The 14,806-nt window shown below is 45.9% G+C and overlaps 1 protein-coding gene across 2 annotated transcripts in view; it reads left to right on the top strand.

Annotated features, from left to right (window-relative positions):
- DHX30 (DExH-box helicase 30) overlaps positions 1-14,806 on the top strand; it is a 501,635-nt gene that overhangs the window by 143,128 nt on the left and 343,701 nt on the right. For both annotated transcript variants that reach the window (XM_069210866.1, XM_069210867.1), the window contains one exon: positions 3,208-3,357. In XM_069210866.1, coding sequence (XP_069066967.1) covers positions 3,208-3,357 — 150 coding nt within the window. The remainder of the gene's footprint in view (positions 1-3,207; positions 3,358-14,806) is intronic.

Below are 14,806 nucleotides of genomic sequence, written 5' to 3'. Positions count from 1 at the left end.
TTCTCCGGCCTTGCCGCCAAAAGTGGGGGCTGTGGCCGGAGGGGGCGGGCAACTCCACTAGCTGGAGTGTCCTGCTGGGCTGGCACAAAGGGGTGAGCCTTTGAGGCTCACCGCCAGGTGTGACAGCTCCTGCCTGGGGGAGGTGTTAGCATCTCCAACCAGTGCAGGCTTTGTTACTGGCCTCAGAGTGACAAAGGCACTCTCCCCATGGGGCCAGCAACATGTCTCTAGCGTGGCAGGCTGCTGGAACCAGTCAGCCTACACAGATAGTTGGTTAAGGTTTCAGGGGGCACCTCTAAGGTGCCCTCTGGGGTGTATTTTACAATAAAATGTACACTGGCATGAGTGTGCTTTTATTGTGCTGAGAAGTTTGATACCAAACTTCCCAGTTTTCAGTGTAGCCATTATGGTGCTGTGGAGTTCGTGTAAAACAGACTCCCAGACCATATACTCTTATGGCTACCCTGCACTTACAATGTCTAAGGTATTGCTTAGACACTGTAGGGGCACAGTGCTCATGCACTGGTGCCCTCACCTATGGTATATGCACCCTGCCTTAGGGCTGTAAGGCCTACTAGAGGGGTGACTTATCTATACCTGCATAGGCAGTGAGAGGTTGGCATGGCACCCTGAGGGGAGTGCCATGTCGACTTACTCGTTTTGTTTTCACCAGCACACACAAGCTGGCAAGCAGGGTGTCTGTGCTGAGTGAGGGGTCTCCAGGGTGGCATAAGACATGCTGCAGCCCTTAGAGACCTTCCTTGGCATCAGGGCCCTTACAGGTTAGGGAAAGAACAGTGGTGCTGGGGCCTGGTTAGCAGGCCTCAGCACACTTTCAATTCAAAACATAGCATCAGCAAAGGCAAAAAGTCAGGGGGTAACCATGCCAAGGAGGCATTTCCTTACACATATAGTTAGCCCCCAAAGGGCGTAACCACGTGAAAAGAAAATGTCAGAAAGTAATGCACTTTACCATGTATTTAGCCCCTAGGGGGCATAGTGCATTACACATTTTGAAGGCTAGCAGGCCTACTGCTATGGTATAACGAACAAGGACCTTAAAAAGAAATGACTGCCAGCTGCAAAGCAAAAGTCCAGCCATAAAAGAACTTAAAAAGACACTGAATGGTGGGGGAGAGGGTTATTATTTTAGGGTCCCCACTAATCTTGTAGTGTGCACCCAGAGATGATCTAGACAGAAAGAGTAAGTTGTGGCATATGTTTTGAAGGTGGTCCCATTGTCCTAGGATACCACAGGCTGAGTTATGAACAGAATTGTTCAGTAAATGTAGTGCCCTGCAAGGCATTATGGGGCGTATTTCCGTGCCACAAATATTGTACTATGTTAATATGTTGACTGTAATGCTTAGAACACCCCCTGGAGAACAACACCACAATTAAAGTAGCATTTGTAAGAAACATGGTCATGTAACCATATACAGAGCGTGGAAAATCATAAAAATGTTACTAAACCTGCAGATCGATTAACTTAAATAATCTACTCAACCTAACTGTAATATACTTGACCCGTAAACGGGTCTCAAATTGTGTGATCCTAGGCAAATAGTTTACAGAGTCGCCTTTTCCTTAATTCTCACATGTGATTCAACCTTCAAATATGTGATCTCAGCATTTCTGCAGTACAAACAAACCTCTTTTGTTTGATTAAGTAGACTCAAGTTTGCTGCATGCATCACAAGAATCTAGCCCACATACCCATGAGGCCTAGCCCACATAACTTAGGACTTCATTTAGTTTACTAACAATATTGCCAGCCGGGCAGGAGTGTTTCTCAGTTTGTTTAAACACTCAGTTTTAATAAATATATTACTAAACCATGATGTGGTAACACATTGTCATCTACAAACAGTAACTTTACAAAAAATGTTCAAAACCCTCTCTATTAACTTGCAGCTTTACTGATAAAATTATATAGTGTATTAACAGTCTGTAAAAATTGGGTTTTGCACATCAACATGTAAAGTATTTTGATTTGTTCTCATCTTATTAAAATAATTGTCATCACAGAGAAATATAAAAAGGGCTTTCACAACTACTGAAATATATTTTAAAATGTTGTGTGTTAGGAAAAACCTGTCACCCTATATCCTTTTATTTTACATTCTAAGCAGCAGGTCACACAGTTCACCTTACAAAGTCCTGGAACTCTGCAGCCAGATGGAAAATTAATTGTAAGAAAAACTGACTTTTGACCTTTGTCTGTGAACAGAGAGCAAATGTGCCATAAGAACAAGAATTAAAGACATCTTTTATTGCCCCTCCACTTTTCAAGTGAATGGACACCTGTTCACTGTAAACTCGCCAGAAGGGACGAATAAGCATTAAAAATCGCTTGACCTGATCAAATAAGACTCCGCAACACAAGTGGTCGAGTTGATTTTCCTTGCCCTGCCATATAGTTAGCCCCTAGAGGGCATAACCACATGAAAAGAAAATGGCAGAAAGTAAAGCAGTGTAACCATATATTTAGCCTCTAGAGAGCATTTTGGCTTACACATTTTCTGAGCTAACAGGCCTACTGCAATGATAATACAAACAAGGCCCTTAAAACACAAACTACTCCCAGCTGTAAAACAAAAATTCCAGCTATGAGAGAGCTTAAAAAGACACAATGGTGGGAGGGATTATTATTTTGGAATACCCACTAACCTAGTGTGGGAACCCAGAGGTCATGTAAACAGACAGAGCACACTGCCATGAACATTTTGTCGGTGGTCCCATTGTCATAGGACCACTATGGGCTGAGTTATAAGCAAAATTGTTTTCTAAAAGTAATGGCTTGATAGGCATTATGGGGCAAGTTTCCCTGAGCGCAGTGAACATTGTAGTATCTTCTCTCCCGCTATGTCAGGAGAGCTGGTTTGAGGATATTGTTTTTTTTTTAGTTAGGGACAAACGTAAAGCATCAAGAGATTTTTTAAAGGCATGCCCACGAGCGAGTGATGGGTGTGGCTATAAGCCCACAGAATACTTACAACAGGTTGAAAAGCGCTTGCACTCAACTTAAAAAACAGATTGTTGTTAAACTTGTTATACTTGTTCAGAGGGAAGAAATTCCACAACAAAGCTGTCATTGTTCCCCATCCACATTAAGAACCAATCAACGAAAGGGTATTTATTCATAATTTGTTGTCTCCATTTGAGATGTGATTTGTTTGTAACCATTTCCTTCCTCCTCACTTCCAGGACAACATTCTCTATCACTGCGAGAGTGGCAAGACTAAAGTCTGCACTCTGACTCTTAAGTGGCCACATCCCATGACCTTCATCGCCAGAAGCCGCAGGAAATCGGAGGCAGAGAAGAAAGCAGCTGCATTGGCCTGCCAGAAGCTGAAGGTGTGTGGAGTTGATTTCTTGCTTTGTAGTGATAGCTGTTAATAGTTGTATCTGAATTTGGTGATGATCCAGTGTTTAAATGTACACCTGTCGGCTATAGTCACCAGATGATTATTTACCTGTTGGTAATGGAGTATCAAGATCCTTTAGCCGTAAACTTAAGGTCTGATGAAGTTGAGAACCTTTTAGTGTGTTGTAAACACCAATCCTTCCACAGAGGTGCAGTAACAATAGATGCCTTTGAAGATTAGAATGCTGTAGAAGTATTTAATAGGATGTGTAGGATCCAATGACAATTTGTGTTCAGGTTTGCTGGAAATCAATTAAGTTTAATGCCAGAATGAGGAGAAATGCATTACAAATATAGGACATGCAGGAATGAAATATGACTTGAGTTTGTAACGTCGTTTACCAAGCCTCTCTATGTACTTTACAACCAAAGATGCTCATCATCTTCTTTCTTACAGCAAGCAGAAAATATATCATGCACAAAATGCATAACATACGGACCTATAACCCAAAGCATTTACCTAAATTCTTTACACATAATCAGCCATGCATATTCAAAATATTTTAACTTGATAATGATTATCATGAAAATGAATCTGATTTTTGCCCATGTATCCGATTTCTGTGCATATGCATGTACGTGTGCAAACACATCCCCTGTACAACTCGTCGCTTCTGGTCCAACTTGTTTCATAGAATTAATTCCTTTTTTTTCTGTCGGACCTCCTCTTCAGATCATTTGTATATATGATCATCTCCATCAATCTAATAAACTCTTAGTGTCTCTTTTTAAAAGATTGTTTTATAATGGTGTCTGAAAATTCTAATTAATTGGCAAATATTGCATCCTTATTTGTCTGGAGACCTGGAAACCATGAAAGCCCATGTGACACATAATTGAACTCCCTTGTTCTTTGCTTATATTGTAAATTTTAAAATACTTCTCACGCTTTCTCTCTTCTTACACCTTTCATTTTGTACCTTCCTTGCTTTCTCGTCACCATTTTCCTTTGACCACTTCAATATCATAACACATCATCCAGGCTAGTGCTTACCTTTGAGTGGGGAATCTCTTCTATTGTTTCTAATACTGTATTTCCCGTCACAGTGTTAAACAATGTTCTTTAATTCTCACCACTTCTTAGACTTAACTGCCCACACCAGGTGGGCAAGCCACACAATGTCTAGAATGACTTAACTGTACCCAGAAAACATACCACTTGAGCCATTAAAAGAGACTTCAGGTGAGTCGTGCAGCAGATTTCTTGTCCAAATATGACAAGACTCTTTGAAATGTACATTTTTTATTTGCCTACGTTAGCATAACACAAACAATATATGATTAGGATCACACTTTGTGTACAGCATTTAGAACATTTCCATGTTAGTGAAATCTTGGTGTAAAAATTAGAGCACAATACAGTATAATTGTATTGTTTCAGGCATTAGCCATGGTGTTTCTTTGGTTGTGCTTCTCTTGTGTTGGTTTGTTATGTTATGTGTATTTATAAAGCGTGCTAATCACTGCACTTTGCAGATTGGCAGGCAGCTGCCTCCTGAGTGAAGTTAATGGAAGACCCAGATTTTAGCTTGCAGAACTCTAGAAGCGATGAGGAGGCTCTCATGTGGTGAGAGAGGTTGTTCCATACTTTTGGAGGAGAGATACGAGAAGGTGCGGCATCTCGCTTTGCGAATGCAGGTTATGTATGCTAGCAAGAGTCCAGCTGAGCCCAAGTGCCTGAGAGGTGTGCAGATATATATGTCGCTGTTAAGGTGTGTGTGAGCAGTTTGAACTGGGTGTGTTTTTGGCTTTGGTGCGTGTGCCGTTTTCTGAGATGTGGGATAATGTAAGTGTGAGAAGGTAGGTTGAGTATGATTCTTGCTGCAGCCTTTGAATGGCCTAGAGTCTTTTCAGGAGCTTCTTAGTGATTACTGCATAGAGTGTGTTACCGTAATCCAGTCTTCTGGAGATCAAAGCCTGTTTAACAGTTTTCCTGGTGTTCTCTGGAAGTCATTTGAAGATCTCTTGCGACATCCTTAGAATGTAGAAGCAGGTCCCCTAGCGGAGTCATGTATATGTTGAATAACATTGGACTGAGGGATGATCCCTGGGGCCTCCTCGTATGAGGTTCTTGGCCTTTGATTGCCTGGTGGTAAGTTGAATTTTGTGTTCTTCCTGTGAACAAGGCGAGGGCTGTTTTGTGAGGTCTTGTGATCAAGATGGAGTAGGAGCGTGTGGAAAGCTGCAGAGAGGTCAAGTAGTATAAAGGCTGCGGTCTCCACGGTCAAGGATCAGTCTGATGCTGTGGTTTGGTGTGATGATGGCAGTCTTGATACTGTGGGAGCACCAGAAGCCTGATTGTGTGGTGGCTAGGAGCTGCTTGGCGTAGAGGTACTGAGAGAGTTGTTTGTTATGGCGTTTTTCATGACCTTTGCCATGTAGGATAGCAGGGAGATTGGGTGATAGTTTACTAGTTGCTTGGTGTCTGCCGAGAGTTTCTTTAGTAGCTTGTTGACCATTATGTGTTTCCAGGCATCCAGAAACACCTCCGAAGTGATGGAGGTGTTCATGATACGGATGAGGACTTCGCTGATAGGTGGTTTGTTCTTCATCTTCTTTCTAATTGCTTGCAGTGTGGTTTTAATACACATATTTCCTCCGTATACTAGCTGACAGGCCACCATATTTTTCACTGTGTGTTCGGTGCACTAGAAAGTCAGTGCATTTTGTGATCCACTTGTCCAGATCTTTGATGTCTCTGTTTAGGCCATCGGTGGGAGTTGGTTGATTCAGACACTGGGTGTCCACCTTGGTGGAAACCTGGATGCTGCTCCAGCTTTTTTGGCCTTGTTTGTGCTGGCAGGTCTTGCAGGCAGGGAATGCTGATTTGGAAATGAATGACTGGATGTTGGTCCAGTTGAGTGTCATGGTTGTGGTGATTTCAGTGTTGTTAAAGGTGGTGAAAATGGGTTTGAGGGTGTGACAGGCAGTGTGTGGGTACAGTGACATGTTGTGTCAGTCCCAGGTTCTCTAGGCACTTCAAGAGTCTTGTAGTGTTGGGGTTGCCGTTGTCTTCAAGGTGGAATTTGAAGTCTCCTGGTAGGATGTAATTGCTGGAGTTGATGGTGAAGTGGGGTGATTAAGCCAGCAATATAGTCGACAAAGGAGGCTATAGTTTCTAGTGGTCAGTATATGTAGGTTCCACTGAGTGCTCCACTGTATGTTGCTGACCTCTGTAGCTTGAAGCGTAGGTTCTCCATGCAGGGGGTTGTGGCTTCTGTGGTTGTGGCTTCTGTGGTTGTAGTGCAGTTGAAGGAGTCCTTAAATATTATTGCAATTCTTCCTTCTGGCCTGTGTTTGCAGATTTGACAAGTGATTCTTTATCCTGCTGGGATAGCCATGGCTATGTCGGGTGCTCACTTGGAGGTCAGCCATGTGTCCTTAAGCAGGAGAAGATCCAAGTGCCTTAGTGTAGGATGTCCCAGTTTGCCGTGGCATAATTGCTGAAAGAGTGGGAGTTGAGGACATGCATGATAGCTTGTCTTGGGGTGCGTGTTAGTTGGTGGGTACAAAAGGTACTGTTAGTGGGTGTTTTGTTGCCTGTGAAGTGGCAGTGGGTGCAGGTAAATGCTCTTTCCATGTGTTGTGGCATGGCCCGACAGCAGTGCGTGGATGGGTGCTCCGGGTTCAGAGACCAGAGGAACTCTGCAAAGTAGTGCACAGGGGCGGAAGGACCAGGGTGTGTGGCGCTAAGCTGAGTCCAGGCACAGTGTAGGCACGGTAGGACCAGACAGGCTTGCATTTGGCACACCAACAGCACCCATGCCATTATGTAGGCCCTGGGAGGGGAGGAGTCCTTCTAGTCTAGAGCACGGGAAGGAGTTCCGGAGAAACAGATAAGGAGCTGGGGGAGAAGGGAGGGAACTGCAATAAGGCAACAAAAGGTTGAGAAAAAGTGCTATGAAAGAGCAAAAAGACGACAGAAGGGTGAGGAAGAAAGGCAAAATAGGGGAAAGGCAAATGCCAAAGAATGGCATGAGTGAGACCCAGAGAGAGCAAGAAGTGGCATGCTCACAAGGTAGAGCGGGAGCCTTAGGGTGCTGCTTCATGAGGGCCTCGACCAGTTGTAGGACTCGTCCAGGTAAGTCAGGGGCCTATGCTCCTGCTTAATAGCTGATCTGCACTGTGGCTGCAATTAAGTGGTCCCTGGGAGGTGGCAGGAGTCCAGTGGGTGAGGCTAGTTGAGAGGGTGAGAAGGAGTGGCTGCATGAGAGGAAGAGGTAAGATGCAAGGAGAGGAGGGAAAGGGTACAGGAGGTGGGAGTCGAGAAACTGAATGTGAGGAGAGGCAGAAAGTTTAAAAAAGAGTGAATAAAACAACACAAAAAGGAAACATAAGGGTGAGACTGCAACCAAAGAGGTGCAAAGCTCAACAGAAGGGTGAGAGCGGGAATAGGCAGAAATGCATAACGGCATTAGATTGATTAGAAAGTGCGAGAAAAGAGCAAAAAGGACAGTAGAAGGGTGAGAAGAAGTGCGAGAAAAGAGCAGGAAAGGCAAAAACCAAAGAATGGCATGAGTGAGAGACAGAGAACAAGAGGCAGCAAAAACATGAGAGAGAGCATGATAAGGAGGTGGGAGCCTCAAAGCACTGGAGTTAGGACCGTGAGGGACTCAACTTGTCGAATGACTAGTCAAAGTAAGTCAGGCTGCAGGGGCCTAGGCACCTGCTTATTGTGATTTATTTTGGGACTGGATTATCTTGTTTATTGATGTGTATTGATTATTGTTGCTTGGCAAAATAGAGATTTGTTGGTGCATTATGCATATATAGAGAGTTTGTTTTCCCTTATCAGGCTCATTGACCTAGGAGAATGGTCAGAGACGAGATGTATTCAAATTTCTACATTTGATTGTGTGCTATACGGGTGGTTTTTCCATGGTGTGGATTGACCATCGCTTAGACCACTCTAGACTTATTTGGGGTGGCGGGGTGTTTAGTTTCCAGAAGTGGGTGGTAGAAAGGTTGTCCACCAGTAACCCGTTATTAGTTTCCCTTGTAGAGTTGTTTATTCCTTTTCTCGTCAGTTGCACAGTATCGTAACTAACGGATCTAACTCTAACAGTGATTATATAATTCTTCTAATTGTTTGCATTATTTGCATTCAGAATTCTTGGACTCTGTGGCTGGTCCACAACATGTGACATAGCGTACCTCTTTCCCCACAACCTTTCCAACAAGTATGTAGTGATTCAACCATGGCTTTTAATGTCCCTGTTGTGAGGTGGCATCTCATTATTTCTTTTGTATGAAATTTGGGTGCATATAGCAGATTTAAAGGTAATTTGCTTAAATATGTCCCATCCCTCAGTAAAATTTCTTTGCCCATTGTTTTCCCTTTTTTTTTTTTCTGTTTCGGAGGTGTGGGTGAGCTAGCTAGTCTAGTATGTTGGATAAATTAGTGATAACTTTGTGGACTTTTGTCTTTGAATTGTGTTCCAGTTGGTGTATTGTCTCTGCTGCGCTTCTCTTTTGGTTTCTTCTCTGGGTCCAGTGAAGATACTGCATTAATCCAACTCTTCAAAATAAAGAAAAGTCCACTATTGATTGCCTTTCAAAATGTTTCAGTACAATCCATAACATCATATTGCCTCATTGAGTGGCTGTAGGAAGTTGGCTCTGTGCACACTATTTCTTACTTTGAAATAGTATATACAGAGTCCAAGGGTTCCCCTTAGAGGTAAGATAGTGGCAAAAAGAGATAAATCTAATGCTCTATTTTGTGGTAGTGTGGTCGAACAGTAGGCTTATCAGAGGGTAGTGTTAAGCATTTGTGGTATACACACACAGGCAATAAATGAGGAACACACACTCAAAGACAATTCCAGGCCAATAGGTTTTTATATAGAAAAATATATTTTCTTAGTTTATTTTAAGAACCACAAGTTCAAGATTTACAAACAATACTTTAAATGAAAGGTATTTCACTCCGGTATCTTAGGAACTTTGAATCATCACAATAGCATGTACAGTTTTGGCAAAAATGGCAATAAGCTATTTTAAAAATGGACACAGTGCAAAAATCAACAGTTCCTGTGGGAGGTAAGTATTTGTTAGGTTCACAGGTAAGTAAAGCACTTACAGGGTTCAAAGTTGGGTCCAAGGTAGCCCACCGTTGGGGGTTCAAGGCAACCCCAAAGTTACCACACCAGCAGCTCTCAGGGCCTGTCAGGTGCAGAGGTCAAAGTGGTGCCCAAAACACATAGGCTTTAATGGAAATAGGGGTGCCCCGGTTCCAGTCTGCCAGCAGGTAAGTACCCGCAACTTCGGAGGGCAGTTCAGGGGGGTTTTGTAGGGCACCCGGGGTGACACAAGCAGGCACAGAAAGTACACCCTCAGCGGCACAGGGGTGGCCGGGTGCAGAGTGCAAACAGGCATCGGGTTCGCAATAGGATTCAATGGGAGACCCAGGGGTCTCTTCAGTGATGCAGGCAAGGGGGGGGGGAGGGGCTCCTCGGGGTAGCCACCATCTGGGATAGGAAGAGGGCCGTCTGGGGGTCGCTCCTGCACTGGATTTCGGATCCTTCAGGTCCTGGGGGCTGCGGGTGCAGTGTGTTTCCCAGGCGTCGGGTTCTTTGAAGCCGGCATTCGCGGTCAGGGGGAGCCTCTGGATTTCCTCTGCAGGCGTCGCTGTGGGGGCTCGGGGGGGGCAACTCTGGCTACTCACAGGCTCGCAGTCGCCTGGGAGTCCTCCCTGTAGTGTTGGTTTTCCACAGGTCAAGCTGGGGGCGTCGGGTGCAGAGTGGAAAGTCTCACGCTTCCGGCGGGAAACGTGTGGTCTTTAAAAGTTGCTTCTTTGTTGCAAAGTTGCAGTCTTTGTGGAACAGGGCCACTGTCCTCAGGAGTTTCTTGGTCCTTTTTAGATGCAGGGTAGTCCTCCTGAGGCTTCAGAGGTCGCTGGACCCTGGGGGACGTGTTGCTGTTGCAGTTTCTCTTGAAGTGGGGAGACAGGCCGGTAGGGCTGGGGCCAAAGCAGTTGGTGTCTCAGTCTTCTCTGCAGGGCTTCAGGTCAGCAGTCCTTCTTTGTCTTCAGGTTGCAGGAATCTATCTTCCTCGGTTCTAGGAGCCCCTAAATACTAAATTTAGGGGTGTGTTTAGGTCTGGGAGGGTAGTAGCCAATGGCTACTGTCCTTGAGGGTAGCTACGCCCTCTTTGTGCCTCCTCCCTGAGGGGAGGGGGGCACATCCCTATTCCTATTGGGGGAATCCTCCAAAATCAAAATGGAGGATTTCTAAAGGCAGGGGTCACCTCAGCTCAGGACACCTTAGGGGCTGTCCTGATGGTGGGTGACTCCTCCTTGTTTTTCTCATTATCTCCCCTAGACTTGCTGCCAATAGTGGGGGCTCCGTCCAGGGGGCGGGCATCTCCACTAGCTGGAGTGCCCTGAGGCATTGTAACATGAAGCCTGAGCCTTTGAGGCTCACTGCTAGGTGTTACAGTTCCTGCAGGGGGGAGGTGTGAAGCACCTCCACCCAGAGCAGGCTTTTGTTTCTGTCCTCGGAGAGCACAAAGGCCCTCACCACATGGGGTCAGAAACTCGTCTCTCATCAGCAGGCTGGCACAGACCAGTCAGTCCTGCACTGAACAATTGGGGAAAAATACATGGGGCATCTCTAAGATGCCCTCTGTGTGCATTTCTTAATAAATCCAACACTGGCATCAGTGTGGGTTTATTATCCTGAGAAGTTTGATATCAAACTTCCCAGTTTTCAGTGTAGCCATTATGGAGCTGTGGAGTTCGTTTTTGACAAACTCCCAGACCATATACTTAATATGGCCACAACTGTACTTACAATGTCTAAGAATAGACTTAGACACTATAGGGGCATATTGCTCATGCAGCTATGCCCTCACCTGTGGTATAGTGCACTCTGCCTTGGGGCTGTAAAGCCTGCTAGAGGGGTGACTTAACTATGCCACAGGCAGTATTTTGTGTGCAGGGCATCCTAAGGGGATGCCATGACGACTTTGCCTTTTTCTCCCCACCATCAAACACAATCTGCAATGGCAGTGTGCATGTGTTAGGTGAGGGGTCCCTTAGGGTGGCACAACATATGCTGCAGCTCTTAGGGACCTTCCCTGGTCACAGGGCCCTTGGTACCACTGGTACCTTTTACAAGGGACTTATCTGTGTGCCAGGGGTGTGCCAATTGTGGAAACAATGGTACATTTTAGGTGAAAGAACACTAGTGCTGGGGCCTGGTTAGCAGGGTCCCAGCACACTTCTCAGTCATGTCAGCATCAGTATAAGGCAAAAAGTGGGGGGTAACTGCAGCAGGGAGCCATTTCCTTACAGTGACCTTTATTGATATTCAAAGCTTACAGTTGTAAAATTAAAAGGATTTCATAAAGCAGCTCAGATGAAGTCACAAAGATCCACCCTGACCAGTGTGGCTTTATGCCAACCTCCAGCACCAGACACTGCCTGCGAAGACTCCGTGTTGCTTTAGCACACAGACGCAACTCCCCTCTCCGCTGGCCCTCCTTCTTATCGACTTTGAGAAGGCGTTTGATACAGTGGATTTGGGAATACCTGGATCTGGTCCTTCAGAGGGTGGGCAAAGGACACCCATTCCGACGCATGGTTCAGCTACTTTATCGAACACTCACGGCCCGAGTCCTGGTGACTGGGTCACTGTCGGAGACCTTCGCCGTTCAGAGGGGCACTAGACAGGGCCCCTTTTCGTTCTAGCCATTGAACCACTTGGACAAATTATTAATCGAGATGCCTTCCTACAGGGCTGGCGATGGGCAGGAGGACCGCATCGCGCTTTATGCCGATGATCTGCTTTATTCAGCATGGCCGGAGATGAGCGGCCCTTGGTGTCTCCAATTGCTACAAATCTTTGGAGAAACCTCTGGCCTCAAGATGAATCTCAAGAAATCCTTGTTGGTTCTTCTCTCGGAGACCTGTGGTGCGGTTGACTGGCAAACAACCATGTCTTGCCATGTCTAACCTATACTTCTACTACTTAGCTGTGCAGGTACTCACTATCAATGAATGGCTCACAGGCGGCTTGTATAATCCAGCCTACCGTCTGAAATTGTCCACGGTAGGGCTCTCGCATCATATGGACCTGCTGGGAGATGTCTGGGAGGGCACACACATGTTGTCATTTCATCAGCTCCAGGATACATATGCACTGGCGCAGACACAATTCCACTAATTTTTACAACTTAGACACGCTCTGTATGCTCATGTTAAGGACGCCCACATACCCGAATTCAGCTCAGTGGAGGCAAGGAGTGTGATGGGGGCTTTGGGGACAGGAAGGACTGGAGGGATTTCACAAATCTACTGCTCTTTTGTGGTGAACGCTTCACTGCCTCTCCGGGCTTGTTGGGAATCTTGGATTGGCCCCTTGTATGATGGGAATTGGCGGGATGTTCTAATGGTGCCGCGCACCCTTGCAATCCCAGCGAGGTTATGCATGGTGCAGATGTACTACTCGCACTGTGCATATCTGACCCCTGCCCAACTATTCCATGCTGGGCTCAGACGGAACTCTCAATGCAATTGGTGCTTGTGCACACCAGCAGACTAATTCCATGTGGCGTGTTCCTGCCCCGAGATTCAGCAATATTGGAAGTGCATCCTAGACGAACTCTTGCACTGCTGAACCTTGCTCTGGAGCCCTCCCCTAAAGTGGCCCTTCTGGGGGTAATGATGGACATGGGGAGCTCCGAGGTGGCACAAACACTTGTGGACATGGCCCTTTTTTTTATGCTACAAGAGATATTGCTAGACTCTGGGCATCTAAACCCCCCCACCGTTACGGCAATGGCAGAGGGGGATGGACTGGTGCGCACAAATGAAATGACCCGTGTACCAAGCACAAGGATGTGAGGGCAAATTCTAGAAGATCTGGGATGCATGGTTGGGCACTATCTGTTTGTAGTATGCAATCAATAATAGGGACTCTGTAACTGAGCACAAATACTTTGCCTGATATTTGTGTCAACGGTCCGACTACCTGGTTAACTTTTACTTAACTGTGATTCTGTGTTGGGGAAATGTGTCTTCCTAAATGTGAAATGTTGCTGTTGTTTTAAAAATAAACCAATAAAAGTTGGTTATCTTGCAGAGTGAGATTTCTCATTTTTCAGTAGGTGTCAACAAATTCCCTAAGAATGCGTTGCCTTTTTCCATGTAATTTAATAGCAGTTAATATAATTATATTTGTCCCAAATTCATCCTTACTGTAGGAAAGTACCATCTTGCCTGGCATGTTACCCCCATATTTCACTGTATATATGTTGTTTTAGTTGTATGGGTCACTGGAACCCTGCCAGCCAGGGCCCCAGTGCTCATAAGTGTGCCCTGTATGTGTTACCTGTGTTATGACTAACTGTCTCACTGAGGCTCTGCTAATCAGAACCTCAGTGGTTATGCTCTCTCACTTCTTTCTAAATTGTCACTAACAGGCTAGTGACCAATTTTACCAATTCACATTGGCATACTGGAACACCCTTATAATTCCCTAGTATATGGTACTGAGGTACCCAGGGTATTGGGGTTCCAGGAGATCCCTATGGGCTGCAGCATTTCTTTTGCCACCCATAGGGAGCTCTGACAATTCTTACACAGGCCTGCCACTGCAGCCGGAGTGAAATAACGTCCATGTTATTTCACAGCCATTTTACACTGCACTTAAGTAACTTATAAGTCACCTATATGTCTAACCTTTACCTGCAAAGTTACTTAGTGTGTGGGCACCCTGGCACTAGCCAAGGTGCCCCCACATAGTTCAGGGCAAATTCCCCGGACTTTGTGAGTGCGGGGACACCATTACACGCGTGCACTACACATAGGTCACTACCTATGTGTAGCTTCACAATGGTAACTCCGAATATGGCCATGTAACATGTCTATGATCATGGAATTGCCCCCTCTATGCCATCCTGGCATTGTTGGCACAATCCCATGATCCCACGGGTCTCTAGCACAGACCCGGGTACTGCCAAACTGCCTTTTCAGGGGTTTCACTGCAGCTGCTGCTGCTGCCAACCCCTCAGACAGGTTTCTGCCCTCCTGGGGTCCAGCCAGGCTTGGCCCAGGAAGGCAGAACAAAGGACTTCCTCAGAGAGAGGGTGTTACACCCTCTCCCTTTGGAAAAAGGTTTTAAGGCAGGGGAGGAGTAGCCTCCCCCAGCCTCTGGAAATGCTTTCATGGGCACAGATGGTGCCCATTTCTGCATAAGCCAGTCTACACCGGTTCAGGGACCCCTCAGCCCTGCTCTGGCGCGAAACTGGACAATGGAAAGGGGAGTGACCACTCCCCTGACCTGCACCTCCCCTGGGAGGTGCCCAGAGCTCCTCCAGTGTGCTCCAGACCTCTGCCATCTTGGAAACAGAGGTGCTGCTGGCACACTGGACTGC

The sequence above is a fragment of the Pleurodeles waltl genome, chromosome 10 (genome assembly GCF_031143425.1).
Source record: "Pleurodeles waltl isolate 20211129_DDA chromosome 10, aPleWal1.hap1.20221129, whole genome shotgun sequence".
NCBI classification, from domain to species: domain Eukaryota; kingdom Metazoa; phylum Chordata; class Amphibia; order Caudata; family Salamandridae; genus Pleurodeles; species Pleurodeles waltl.
The sequence above is the reverse complement of the archived record's forward strand: the minus strand, read 5'-3'. Positions and strand labels throughout refer to the sequence as shown.